Below are 14,638 nucleotides of genomic sequence, written 5' to 3'. Positions count from 1 at the left end.
GGAAACCGAGATGTCGGAATCCAAGTTAATTAATAGGTACTGCCTATTAACTTTGATTTAATATTAAAAGACATGCCAATGTGTGTGCAGTGTACGAGCGAGGACGGTGTACCGTCCGAGCGCGTTCGCGCTCGCGCATGCGCGGCGTGGGCAGTGGGTTGTTTAGGCGTTTTTGGCGCACGCACTTAGCACTTGATGGTTCAGATCTAAACCGTCTATTTTGATCAACGGCAGATCTAGGGAGATGGAAGTAGATCCATAAATGTCATCTTGATGGTTCAATCTGGACCGTTAGATCGTGCGGCCGAATGATCCAACGGCTCAGATCTGAATGTTGGCATTTGTATCCCTACAAAGAGGTGCACCCATACGAACAGAGTCATGAACTGTTCAGTAGAGGCACCTCAATGCCTATATATACGTCTAGCTTCACAACAGCAGAATAAGTGAGAAAATCCCGAAGTCTTCTCGGTTCTTAAGTTTTGCGAGTGCTCAAGCAAAACTCAAGAGATTCAACTCGAAGTTGGGCTTCTTTGTATCATGGGAGACGGTTCGCAATACCTCATAGCACCTTGGTGCGAGGGAGAATTACGTCTTAAGGAAAGCGACGTTGTAACGCGCCTAGAAGTTCTAGCTCAAATATTGTGATCTTTTTTCCATTTCTTTAACAGTTTTCACATTTAACTGCTCAAGCTCAAGATCCATGCTAGCTACTAAACCCAAAATGACTCGAATGGATGTCAATTTTACTACTGGAGAGAATATCTCATCAAAGTCAATGCCCTTCTTCTTCTGTCGAACCCTTTCACCACCAAACGAGCCTTGTGCTTCACTAGCTTCTAAGATGCATCTCTCTTTATCTTGTATACCCATTTGTTCCTCAATGCTTTTCTGCCTTTAGGAAGTGTTACCAACTCATAAGTATGGTTCTTATGCAAGGAACTCATCTCTTCTTGCATAGCTTTCATCCAACTAATTTTATCACTGTGGATCACTACTTCCTGAAAGCTTTTGAGCTCCCCCTCATCAGTAAGAAGAATATACTCAGAGCTGGGATACTTTTGTGTTGGTCTATGCTCTCTTGTAGACCGCCTCACTTGAGTTTCTACAACCTACAACCTCTTCTTGTGGGGATTGCTCCCCCTACTCAATATCCTCATGATCCATAGAATCATCTGTCACAATCTCTGGATCATTAAGGTGAACATGTTCTTCATGAGCAGGTTCTCCTCCTGGAACGGATGTGGGATCAAACATAACATTCTCAACATGAGTAGGCTTCTCAGACTTCTCAAAGTGTGTAATATTTTCAGCTTCACAAAATATCACATCTCTACTTCTAAAAGTCTTCTTCTTTTCTGGATCCCATAATCTGTACCCAAATTCTTCATTTCCATATCCCAAGAATATGCAAGAAACCGCCTTGTCATCAAGCTTTGACCTTTGCTCCTTTGGTATATGTGCAAATGCCTTGCAACCAAACACCTTCAGATGAGAGTAGGAGGCATCCTTCCCTCTCCATACCCTTTCTAGAATATCAGACTCTAAAGGAGCTGATGGAGACCTATTCATCAGATAACAAGCAGTGTTGGCTGCTTCTCCCCAGAATGCTTTTGGCAACATAGCCATTTTCAACATGCATCTTACTTTCTCAACAATGGTCCGGTTGTATCTTCTCTGCTACCCCATTGTGTTGAGGGGTTCCAGGAACTGTTTTCTCATGTCTGATGCCATACTTAGAACAATAGCTCTTGAATTCTTTTGATGTGTACTCTCCTCCATTATCACTACGGAGACAATTCAAAGATTTTTCTGTTTCTCTTTCGGCCATGACATGAAACTGTTGAAAATAATGAAGTGCATGGTCTTTGGATTTCAACAAAATCAACCACACCTTTTGTGATGCATCATCAATGAAAGTAATAAAATATCTAATACCTCCTAACGATGGAACCTCAAATGGACCACAAATATCAGAATGTACCAATTCTAATAAATTTGACTTCCTATGATGATGCTTTTGAAATGAAACTCTATGTTATTTGCCAAATAAACAATAATCACAAGGATCAAAAACATACCTTTGGCAAGAGGAATCAATGACTTCTTTGCCAGAACTTGCAGCCCCTTGTCACTCATGTGACTCAGTCTCCTATGCCATAGATCAGGTAAGGAATCATCGTGTGCTGCATTTAATCCACATTCACATATTTTCGCTATTGTCTTGTACAAAGAGCAATAGACATCTCCTCTAGCAACCACCAATGACCCCTTGGTGAGCTTCCATTTTTCATTACTGAAGGTACTCTCAAATCCTTTTCTATCCAAGGCAATCCCTGAGATCAAATTGAGACGCAAATTAGGAACATGCTGTACATCTTCCAAAGTGAGTGTGTAGCCCATGTTTGTCATTATACAAAAATCACCAATACCCACAATCTTACAAGCACTAGTGTTCCCCATCTTCACAGTTCCAAAGTCTCTTGCTTTGTATTTAGTGAAGGAATCCCTAATAGGAGTAGCATGATAAGAAGCTCCTATATCAATAATCCACTCATCCTGGTGATCTGACACATGCAAACATTGATCATTACCAAAAGGAAGAAGAACTAAAGCATCATCAGATGCTATAGAGGCGGTGTTATTATCATCATCTTTCTTCTGACTGCTCTCTTCATTTTGCTCTCTTTTCCAAATTTTGCAATTTCTTTTCATATGTCCCTCTTTGCTACAATGATAACACTTAAGTTTTTCTCTAGATTTTGATATATCTTTTGATTTACCACGACTCTTGGCTTTATCACGACATTTGTTGAACTTGTCTATGCTCCTCCCCCTGTTCTTTGTGACAAGTGCTTGTGCATCATTTGAACCCATGGACTTCCTTCTTGTCTCTTCATTCAACAATGCACTGGTAACCATGCTCAATGATAGTTTACCCTCTGGAGCAAAATTGCTAACTGATACAACCAAAGTCTCCTAAGAATCTGGTAAGCAACTCAATAATAATAAAGCTTACAACTCATCTTCAAGCTTCAGCCTCATTGTGTTTAACTGATTCACTATGCTTTGATATTCATTCAAGTGTTCAATAACTGAAGTATTTTCCTTCAACTTCATGTTAACAAGCTTTCTCATCAGAAAAGCTTTATTCCCAGCTGTTTTCCTTTCATAGAGACTCGTTAACTTTTTCTAAAGTTCTTTCGCCGATGTCTCATTAGCAACATGATGTAAAACACTAATGTCCAACCACTGTCGGATCGTGCCAATAGTTTTTCTATTTAATTTGGTCCACTCAGCTTCAGACATCTCTAATGGTCAATTAATATTACCTTCAACAGGTTCATATAAATCTCTACAAAATAATAGATCTTCCATCATAGGCTTCCAAATCAACCAATTTGATCCATTAAGCTTAATCATAGTACTTGAGGTACTTTCTATTTTAATTTATACAGCTATCAACCTCGCTCTGATACCACTTTGATGAGGCTAAATAATATGCTAGTGTAAATTAAAGAAACAAACACAGAAGAATTTTTAACGTGGAAAAACCCGCAAGGGAAAAAACTACGGGACAATTATCGGACTCCACCAAAACTTCCACTATTAATAATAATGAGTACACAATCAATATCCCATCTCTAGATAATACTAGAGGAACTCAGAATCACAAGCACATCATCAAATAAATGGAATCACGAATGGAGAAAGGTCACCAGAGGGGCTTCCCGAGAATTGTGGTAGAATGATATTCTGTCCGTTGGATAAGAAGAGCTAGGTGCCACGACCATTCCCTTCAAATCTCACTTCATTCCGGCAACGTATCACCGTCGGATTCGCCAAAAAACCAGAAAATCCCTTCTTCCTTCTTCTCCCGCTCTGGTTCTCTCTCTCCCTCTTTTGCGCCTTTTTCTTTTCTTCTCTTTTTCTACTATCTTTCTTGTGCGGCAACCATATATATATATATAGGAGAGTGAGGTGGCAATAGGGTTTCTTTTGAAACCCTATTACTTCACTTAAAGCTGGGCCCCACATGGCTTTAATGGGCCATGGGCCGGACCCAACAACTACTCCCACTGTTACTCCCACTTCAGTTCTCCCTCTTTGAATTGGTAGAGCTCCTAATCAGAAAAATCCTTCCGCAATCTGCAATTAAATTTGCAAACTCACCTGCTAGTGGTGGTAATGAAAAACCCATGTTGCACAATGACCCAGCTTTTCTTCCTCATGCTTTTCGATTATGTTTGGGTTCAATTCTATGATAATCGTCCCTGCGATTACAACTCTTGTAGTGTAAATAATCTTCTGAGTTCTTGGAAGCAATGGACCAAGTCAGTTCCGATGACTAAGATGTTTTTGGGGCTGCCGTTGTCGGTATGGGTAGATGGTTTTGTTCCAGCAGACGTTTTGATTTCTCAGATATTGCCGGTGGCCAATACTTCTCCAAAGTATGGAGGTGTGATGCTCTGGTCTAAGTATTCAGATGATCGGAGTGGATATGGTTCTTCCATAAGAGCAGTGTGGAAGATGTTAACTGTCTAGTTTGGACCATTGGAATATTGCCATTGCAGCAGGTAATTCATAAAATGACTATAATTTTTGTTTCTTCCCTATTCGTCGAACCTTTCCAAAGATTGAAGACGGAATCCACCTCTCGATTCCTTTGGTCCATTAGCATAGGTTTGAGTCGCTTGAACCATTTGAATTAGGTGACAAAATCGGTTTAATATCACTTAAAATTGGTATTTGTTACACATGCCTATAATGGACCATAAAGATTTAATTTAAGCATAAAAATTTAAATCTAACCATTGGCTGCTTGGAGAAGTGCCTACGTGACTCGTGAATTTGCTTAGGAGCCTGAACCCTCTAGATTTTGCTTGGGAGCAGGACTTTAGATTCTAAACTATAGAGGGTTCGGATTTTACTTCGGAACAGTGCCTACGTGGAAAAGGATGGGCTAAACCATTCACCGTACTAACCAAAACCCAAAGGTTATTTTCGTCATTAGGAGGAAAAGGGAAAGGCAAGGAAATCAAGGAATTAGGAATATGCCCGTCCCACTGCCGTCTCCTCTCCTAGTGTTTCATTTCCTTCCAACGCTACACTTGGCGGGAAAAAGTTCCAACACGAATTTCAATTCTTTGGTAACGTTCGTCATGGAAGATGCAGACGTTGCGAACAAAAAGAGGAAGAGGGGAAGGGCGAACTTGAAAAAATCCACCTTGAAACCTAAATCTGACGCTGAAATCACCAATGGAGTAGGGGATATTGAAGATTTCTCTCCTCAAGAAACCCTAAAGATTAGAGCATCTCTACTGAAGTGGTATTATGAAAACCAGAGAGTCTTACCATGGAGGAAGAACCAGTTGGATGAAGAAGACGTCGATGAACAAGAAAGGGAAGCTCGAGCATATGCTGTATGGGTTTCCGAAATAATGCTTCAGCAGACTAGGGTTACTGCTGTTATCGACTATTACAATCGGTGGATGGAGAAATGGCCCACCGTTCATCGTCTAGCTCAAGCATCTCAAGAGGTATGTTGCAGGATAACAGAACTTGGAGATGGAAAATTTCAAAATCTGCTCACCAAATTCGAATTTCTCACTTAAAACTGTTCATGTTTGTGCGCAGGAGGTCAATGAGATGTGGGCTGGGTTGGGTTACTATAGACGAGCTCGCTTTCTGTTAGAGGTTTGTCTAATTCATTTCAGTTCCGAAGGATATCTTGTATGCGGATTGTTTGAAGTGACCCAGACACTTATTTCGTCTAACATTGCTACCTTAACATGACACTGCTATCTTCTAGTGGCCCTATTATTGCTGTACGAGTACCATTGCTTGAATGCTTGCAAACACTATTAACTAGTCATTCTCTCTCACTATGTATAAGTTGTTTAATTGTTGGGTGGGTGAGTTTAGGGAGAAGAGATTCAATGGACAGGGCAGGTTTCTTTGTGCCTGATATGAGAATCAACTGACCTCAAGCTGTGCATTTAGGACTTGTTAAGCTACATGTTTCTTATGAAAGTAGAAGAGCAGTATCAGCTGTTTGACTTAGCCAAGGAAAGTGATACCATTGAGAAAGTGGTCGTTTTCCTACCATTAAAAGAGGTCTCTTCTCCTTTTTCTTTTTTGGGTATTTATCTGCTTTTTCACCTTTTTCCCGAACTTGATAAAAGCCCTACTAGTAGCCATCTGATACTAGCCAATTGTGTTTTGTCTGCTTTGGCTCACCAGTCTCTTCTCCGGCTTTCAGATCTCTACTCTGCTTAAGACATCGTGCTAGCCATCCCTCCTTGCTGAATAAGCAATTTGCTCCAGGAATCATAAAGGATCTTAGCCAGACTTAGAAAGACCCAATCCCATTCCGACCTCGATATGTGAAATAAAGTTAGCCTGGTACGTTCTTGTTCAGAAATCCAGTCAAAAGAACTCAAATTCCCCTCCGTGTGTCTAGTCTGAAAGTGGGAATGGGTAGGTGCTAACCCTGAGAGGATAAGCTGAAGGATTTTCTTACCATCTCTATTTCTGTTGGCCAGGGCGCAAAGTTGATTGTTGAACGAGGTGAGTTTCCTAAGACGGCTTCAACTCTTCATTCAGTTCCAGGAATAGGAGATTACACTTCTGGAGCAATTGCTTCTATTGCTTTCAAGGAGGCAAGTTGATTCTCCTACTTTTATTTCATATGTTCCTGATAGAGGTCATTGGCTGCCTAGCTGAGACTCTAATTTCAGGCAGTACCTGTGGTAGATGGAAATGTTGTCAGGGTAATTGCTAGACTGAAAGCTGTATCTACAAATCCGAAGAAGCGTGAGACTATCAAGATCTTCTGGTTAGGCATCTGACTCATTTATTACTTGACTTGCAATCCTTGCATTTCTACTTTTGAGAGTGAGAGGAAGAAATTTACTTCAAGTTCCTTCCTGTCCCTTCTATACTATTTCTTGCGATTCATACTAGTTCTGATTAAGTTTTATCCCTTATTACTGAACCAAATGCTTTTATCTTGAAAAAAAACCCCAGTTTCTTCAACATTCCTCTTCTTGTAGGAAATTAGCTGGGCAATTAGTTGATCTGTGCACACCTGGAGATTTCAACCAGGCTCTGATGGAGCTCGGAGCAACTCTATGCACTCCATTGAGCCCAAGCTGCTCCACGTGCCCTGTGTCAGGCCAATGTCATGCACTTAAAATCTCTAGAACTTGCGAATCAGTAAAGGTTACAGATTATCCAATGAAGGTGGAAAAACCTAAGCAAAGAAGTGATTTCTCTGCTGTCTGTGTTGTTGAAATAGCTGAAGATCCAGAAACTCAGGAGGCAACCCATGATAAGAACAGCAAGTTTCTTCTTGTAAAGAGGCCAGAAGAAGGGTTGCTTGCTGGTCTCTGGGAGTTTCCATCTGTGATTCTGGATGGAGAAACTGACTTGGCCACAAGGAGAAAAGCAATGGATCAGTACTTGAAATCTTTCAAGCTTGATGCTAAGAAGAATTCCTGCATAACTTTGAGGGAAGATATTGGAGAGTATGTGCATGTTTTCAGTCACATACGTCTGAGGATGTATGTAGAGTTGATGATTTTACATCAAAAAGGTTTGACAACTCATGTAAATTATGATCTCTCTTTCTTAATAAACTGTTGATTCCAGCAGTTAATTTCATGAGCTTTCTATTTGCATAAAGGTGGGGTAAATCTTGTCAACACAAAGGAGGAAGAAGAAAAAATCACATGGAAGTTGATAGACGCCAAATCTATTCAGAACGTGGGATTAACATCCGGAGTTAGAATGGTAAATTTGCAGCCTACCAAATGGTTTCATGATCCGCCTCTCCCCCCCCCCCCAGCAGGAAAAAAAGAAAAAAAATCTTTTGGTTTCTCAGTTGAAATCACTTAGTTGTTACAATGCATGGAGATTACAAAAGATTGATATTGTCTCATTTGGTCATGCTTCCATAATTTTGCATATCTTGCATTCAATTTCATGTTAGAATTAATTATGAACCAAACTTTCAAATTCAGACTTTAGGTTTTGATGGAATATTTGTTTACAAAGGTAAAGGTGCCTCAGGTTTAATCATTTCTTTGTTCTTTTGTCACCATCTTTCAAATTTCTTCTGTCATTCTTTTTTTTACTGTAATCATGCTCAACTATATCGTAGTTCTTTTGTATTTACATTTTCATGGACTTACACCACTGCCTTCTTGATGCAGGTCTACAATATGATTCAGAAATTTAAGAGAAGTAGACTAACAAGTTCCAAAACCAAAAGAAAAAGGGGTCAGCAGAAAAACTAATTTAATGGAACATACTGATAGGTTATCCATTGCTATTAGTTTCTATTCCACCCCTACCCCCTTCCAACCAAAAATACGTTTATCCATTACATGATTGTTGAAAATATTTTAAAGATAAAGGATTTCAAAACTAAATTAACGGTGTACGCTTTGGCTGGTTTTCATAGGATGTAATGCAAGATGGTTGGATTCTTCCTAAGGATTGTACATTACAAAGTTTGTTTATGTCAATTATTCATGAGATGTCTACTATGACATTATGATTGTGCAGTAATGTATGTAAATTTTATACACTGCTGGAATGAGCATTTGCTAATTTTGGTAACAAAATTTGTTTGAAGTTGAAATATATCATTTACTAGAATCTTGAATAGTATGTCAGGTTCTGGCAATTGAAGGCACTGCAGAGACTTGTGCACAGCAGAGGACGTTTCCCCAATATTAAATCATCAGGTATTCCCCAATATTAAATCATCAGGTATTCCCAAATTAGGGTTGCAATGCTGGACCCAGCTGATGGATCGTACTTGCTTTCTTTTTTTCATCAAAGTTGATGGATCATACTTGTGCCCAAAAATAGAATGATAATCTGTCTAGGCAATTACACTTGTACCTATCCATTTTGTCCATGAAATCCCCATAATACTTATATTTCAGACACCAAACATGTGGAGATTAAAACTTACCAGGGATGGTTCTTTTTCCACTAAACATTCTCTCCCAAGGTGTATGTCTAGTTCAAGAAGATGGTGGAGGTGGTTTTGGAAAATGAAAAGTTTATCCAGATTGAAGATTTTTCTGGAAACATATAAATTTTGGCCTTCCATTGAAAGGTATATTTCTTCTTGGCTTACCTTTGATGGTACGTGCTGCTTCTGTCACTCGACTACCGAAACTACTGATACTAAAAAGTTCCTAGACTAGGCGTATTTGGTTGAATGGCCCTCTTGGTCTAAGGTCACATATTCTTCAATGCCCGTCACCCTTGACATTTTGTATTAATATCTGCCACAAGTTTCACTGGGAAATTTAGACCTTAACTTGGTTATTTAATGTATTCATGTTGTCTAGTTACTGTTTGTGGCAGATGTGTAACCATCTATTCTATATGAATGCCAGACCCCAACCTTACTCTTTGCTAAATCAAATTTATTTTTGGCTGGCCCAACTGGAACCATTTTCACTTGAACTCAGATATTAAAACTCGATAGCCTGACCTAGGCCTAATTGCCAGGTTCTCCTGTGATCTGCCTGACTGGGAGACTCTGAATGTGCCTTCTTTGGTGATTGCAAGCCTAGGCTCTTCAGACTCAGGTGAAGGATATTGGACTTTGTCTTGTATATGGAGGGAAATTAGCTTTACAATCTGGATCTTCACCTCTTCAAGTATAACTGGCAGCTCTTATCTTTCTTGATTTGTGCCTGTCATCCTTGCACAGGGGCCATTCCAATATTTTCTGCTCTTATCTTGGCAATGTTTTTCTGAGTACAACAGGTCACTTGGATCCAGTTGGAGATCAAGCAGATTATCTTTGATTTCCCTTTTTGGCATAAGCTTATCCCTGGACCTATAGAACCATAGCCATACTAAATGGTGCCTTCTTCGAGATCTGTAGAACATTGGTGCCAGAAGTTGGGTTCTATAATTATCCTAGCTTATATAGGCTACTTGCAGTACTGGAAATGAATCTTAATGGTTAAGTAGGAGCAAGTTATTCAGTATGCAGAAATCAAATCCAAAATAGACTAAATGGAGGAGTTCAATCCACCCCTCACCTCTTTCTTCCATCCTGGTTCCTACCACCTGGTGCTTGCCCCACCCTATATCCTACAACACATTAAGCCTTACCACTTGCAGTTCCTTTTACATTTCTCTCTCTCTCTGCAACCCTGGTAATCAATAGTGGAGCATTTCAATTTGCATCACTCACTTTAATCTTCATTGCTCAAAGTCCTAGAATATCTAGTGTAGAATTAGGAAGCTATCTTAAATAATAATGACATCAAAGATGCTTGTGTTTTGAATTGCTGTTTTGAACACGATCATATCAACAAGTTATGTTTGAATTTCTGTTTTGTTAGGTTCCGGTATGTAAATAGATTTGAAAATTCTTACCATGACCATTTGGCTTGGGGAGCTAAACTTTTTATCTCTAGATAGGCAGATCTCTCTAAAGAATTGCAATGGAGAAGAACACAAGAGAGAAGAAACCATTTTCTTGCAAAACCACAAGAAGAAGAAGAGTCCAAAAGCTAAATCCCGTTTTTGCTCAAAACCCATTTAGAACTCCCTAGAAACTCTCTTTTTCTCAACTCATTTACCTCTCCCAAGGCTTTCTTAATGATACTAAACACCTAACCCATGTTTAACACTAAGTGGGACCCACCAAATTCAAATTTGAATTCAAACAAAGATAAAGTGATTTTCATCACTAAACCCAATAATCTCCACCTTGATGGAAATCACTTACTTGTCAAATCATGTTTCTTGAAACTAAGAGAAGATAGACACCAATTCGACTTCTCTCCTTGGACAACATTGGTAAGCATATCCGCCACATTCTCATTGGTTCTAACTTTTAACAATTGGATCCTCCGTCTTCAATGACTTCTCGAATGTAATGATATTGTACCAATATATGCTTTGTCCTCTTGTGATGTACTGAGTTCTTGGCCAAGTAAATTGCACTCATATTATCACAAAATAAATGCATACCTTTTGACTCAATGCCAATCTCACCCATCAAACCTTGAAGCCACACCTCTTTACAAGCTTCAGTTGCCGCCATGTATTCCGCTTCGGTAGTTGATAGTGCTACCGTCGCTTGAAGCTTAGACATTCAACTTATTGGACCATTTGCATACTTGAAAACATATCCCATTGTAGATCACCCTTTATCACGATCATCACAATAACTAGCATCCATATAGCCTTGAATTTGCTCTCCACCTTTGCTAAATGTGATAGAATAGTCACTTGTGCCTCTTAAATATCAAAGCACCCATTTTGCCGCCTCCCAATGCTTCTTTCCTGGATTCGCTATAAACCTACTCAACACACTAACCACACGAGCAATATCTGGCCTAGTGCACACCATTAGAAACATTAATCTCCTAACTAGACTTGCATAAGGGCATCTTGACATCTTGTTCTTTTCATCTTCCGTATTTGGGCTATATTGGAAGATAATTTGAAATGTGATCCAATGGAGTTGAAACCGCCTTTTCTTTACACTTGCTAAACTTCTCAAGAATTTTCTTCACAAATGACTTTTGTGAAAGTGATGAAGTCACGTTCATTCTATCTCTTTGAATTTCAACTCCAAGAATTTGTTTGGCTTGAACAAGATCTTTCATTTCAAACTTCTTACTCAAATATCCTTTGAGCTCTTCAATTTTAGCTTTATCCTTGGACACCAAGAGCATGTCATCCACATATAAAACTAAAATCACACATGAACCATCATCAAAGAACTTAATGTATAAAGACTTAAAATGAAGGAGTCAAAAGTTTTGTACCATTGTCTTGAAGCTTGTTTAAGTCCATATAAGGACTTCCCCAACTTGCACACGAGCTTCCCTTTGCCTTTCTCAACAAATTCTTCCGGTTGCCTCATGTACACCTCTTCAAGAAGATCACCATGTAAAACTGTTATTTTTCCATCCATTTGTTCAAGCTCCAAGTCATGCATAGAAACAAGTCCAATCACCAACCTAATACTCACCAACTTCACAACGTAGGCAAATACTTCAAAGAAATCTATACATTCTTTTTGTGTAAAGCCTTGGGCAACAAGCCTTACTCTATACCTTTCTACCTTGCCATCCATCCCTTTCTTGAGTTTGTACACCCATTTACAACCAATGGTTTTTCTTCCCTTTGGCAATTCCACCAAATCCCATGTTTTATTCTTTTGAAGTGCTTGAAACTCTTCATTCATTGCATCCTTCCAATGCTTTACATCATTCCTATTGATGGCTTCAAAAAATGTACTTAGTTCTTCATTTAAAGCCACCAAAATTCTAAGAGTATTTGGACCAACACAATCCTTGTACCTTTCCGGCAAACGAGTTTGTCTTGTAGGCCTTCCTCCCAAAGGTACCACAATTTCTTCTTCACTGCCAACCGGTGTTTCTTCTTGAATTTCTCCTTGTACATCTTGATTATCAAGATCCATAACATCTTCATCATGAGCATCCTCATTTGAAGAACTTGTAGGTTGCTTGTGAAATTCATGGATATCCTCAACAATTGATTTTTCTTCATCACATTTCTTTTCCACCCTCTTAATCAACATAGAGGATTCATTAAAATGTACATCATGACTTATAATGATCTTATGGGTACTTGGATCCCATAACCAATACCCCTTCACATTCTTACCATATCCTACAAAAATGCACTTATTGGATTTTTGATTAAGTTTGTTCATTTGACAACTTGGAATCAAAGCATATGCATCACATCCAAAAATTTTCAAATCCAAATAATCACAAGGAGTTTCATGTCATACATTATTTGGAGTCTTTCCACCCAAAGTCATTGAAGGAGACCTATTCACAATATAGCATGCCGTCAACACCACGGCCCACAATTATTTCTCCAAGTTTGCATTGCTAAGCATATTCCAAACCCTCTCCATAAATGTTCTATTCATGTGCTCTGCCACTCCATTTTGTTGTGGAGTATGCACAACTGTATGATGCCATACAATTCCTACATCCTTGCAAAAACTACCAAATTCATTCTTTGCATATGTCATTCCATTATCCATCCTTAAAACTTTGATGCTCCCAATTGTTTTCTCCACCTCAACCTTGAAGTTCTTGAATGCCATTAACACATCACTTTTTGACTTGAGAATTGTCACCCATATTTTTCTTGAAAAATCATCAATGAAAGTAACAAAGTATTGAGCACCTAAGACACATCAGGTGATGAATCCCAAACGTCCGAGTGAATATAATCAACAATCCCTTTACTTGTGTGCATACCAGCTTTAAAAACCCTTCTATGATGCCTTCCCATAGACACAATGCTCACAAAATTCATTCTCTAAAAAATTATGATTTGGGATAAGTTTCTTTTCCATCAAAATTTTCATACATTTTTCACTCATATGCTCAAATCTTCGATGCCACAATCTAAGAGGAACATCTCCTTTGTCGACCACCACATTTGCAACATCATCAATCATTGAACTACCCAATAAATTGTACAAGAGACCAACTCGGATTTCCTTCATGATAACAAGAGCACCTCTTGAAACTTTGAGGATTTCATCTCCTCCGGAAAATTTGCAACCTTCTTTCTCCAAACTAGGTAAAGAAATCAAACATTTTGTCATGTAAGGAACATATCTAACATTTTCAAGTGTGCGAACAATATCATCAAATATCTTCAAGTGTACCGATCCAATGCCAAGTGTTCTACTAGTAGAGTTATTCTCCATCTTCACCAATCCTCCTTCACATGGCTCATATGTGTTAAACCAAGATTTGTGTGGGCACATATGATGTGTAGCACCGGTGTCAAGAACCCAATTTGATGAAATTTGAATTGCAACCCACTATCGATACTTCATCTTCGATAACACTAGATGTAATAGCCACAACTTGATTTGCCTCATTACAATGTTCACTAACAATCTCTTTACCTTTTCCATTTCCCGAATTAGAACCCTTTTTCTTTTTTTTTGAACAATTCTTTTTAAGATGTCCACTCTCTCTACAAAACCAACAACTATGCTTGCCATCATGCCCCTTGGATTTAAAACGATGTCTTGACTTGCTTATTGAAGAACCCTTTGAAGAATCATGACATTCCTTACATCTACCCCTTGTCATATTAGCTTTCGAACCCACCTCCATAGAACTTTTCAAAGAAGTCTTTTTCCAAAGTTCCTCGACAAGTAATGTACTACAAACCGAATCAAAGTCAAGATAATCCCCCTTACTACAATTTAGGGTCGTTACTAGATGATCATAAGATTCCGGTAGAGTACAAAGTAAAATCACCACCTAGTCTTCATCCTTCATCTTTTCTTCGACACTTTTCATTTGACAAAGTATGTTGTTGAACTCATTCAAATGATTAGAAATATTTGAACCATCCTTCATTCTTTAAAAAAATAATTTTCTCTTCAAGAAAATTCTATTTGTGAGAGACTTTGTTTGGCAGATGTTTTCCAACTTTGACCACAAATTCGCCGCTGATTTTTCATGTACAATATGAAACAAAACTTCATTAGACAAGCTTAACCGAATAGTAGACATGGCATTGAGATCCATCTGTTTCCAATCATCATCTTTCATTTCCTTCGGTTTCTTATCTTTTC

At 38.7% G+C, this 14,638-nt stretch overlaps 2 protein-coding genes across 2 annotated transcripts; one reads left to right on the top strand and one right to left on the bottom strand.

The window, feature by feature from the left end:
* The first annotated feature begins 5,051 nt into the window (after window positions 1–5,051).
* On the top strand, window positions 5,052–8,536 carry LOC149022233 (adenine DNA glycosylase-like). Its single transcript, XM_089147260.1, has 7 exons — window positions 5,052–5,540; window positions 5,638–5,697; window positions 6,546–6,666; window positions 6,745–6,838; window positions 7,056–7,597; window positions 7,688–7,794; window positions 8,217–8,536. Exons 1-7 carry the CDS (start codon window positions 5,055–5,057, stop codon window positions 8,298–8,300), a joined length of 1,494 nt encoding a protein of 497 aa, XP_089003386.1. The 5' UTR covers window positions 5,052–5,054; the 3' UTR covers window positions 8,301–8,536.
* A 2,938-nt stretch (window positions 8,537–11,474) lies between these two features.
* LOC149022232 (uncharacterized) lies at window positions 11,475–13,753 on the bottom strand. Its single transcript, XM_089147573.1, has 5 exons — window positions 13,408–13,753; window positions 12,935–13,221; window positions 12,357–12,586; window positions 11,887–12,014; window positions 11,475–11,743 (listed from the first exon to the last, which is right to left on the bottom strand). Exons 1-5 carry the CDS (start codon window positions 13,751–13,753, stop codon window positions 11,475–11,477), a joined length of 1,260 nt encoding a protein of 419 aa, XP_089003699.1.
* Between the last annotated feature and the right edge of the window lie 885 nt (window positions 13,754–14,638).

The sequence above is a fragment of the Hakea prostrata genome, chromosome 3 (assembly GCF_041222555.1).
Source record: "Hakea prostrata isolate BN-2017 chromosome 3, UWA_Hpros_2, whole genome shotgun sequence".
Classification (NCBI taxonomy): Eukaryota; Viridiplantae; Streptophyta; class Magnoliopsida; order Proteales; family Proteaceae; genus Hakea; species Hakea prostrata.
This window is presented reverse-complemented; position numbering and strand designations above follow the sequence as displayed.

Coding starts and splice junctions, on each gene's coding strand:
- LOC149022233 (XM_089147260.1), top strand. CDS start 5,055: ATGCCCGTCCCACTGCCGTCTCCTCTCCTAGTGTTTCATTTCCTTCCA. Junction 5,541..5,637: donor TAGCTCAAGCATCTCAAGAG/GTATGTTGCAGG, acceptor GTTTGTGCGCAG/GAGGTCAATGAGATGTGGGC. Junction 6,839..7,055: donor GAGACTATCAAGATCTTCTG/GTTAGGCATCTG, acceptor CTCTTCTTGTAG/GAAATTAGCTGGGCAATTAG.
- LOC149022232 (XM_089147573.1), bottom strand. CDS start 13,753: ATGGAGAATAACTCTACTAGTAGAACACTTGGCATTGGATCGGTACAC. Junction 13,222..13,407: donor TGAGCATATGAGTGAAAAAT/GTATGAAAATTT, acceptor GATGTGTCTTAG/GTGCTCAATACTTTGTTACT. Junction 12,015..12,356: donor CAAACTCGTTTGCCGGAAAG/GTACAAGGATTG, acceptor GGTGAGTATTAG/GTTGGTGATTGGACTTGTTT.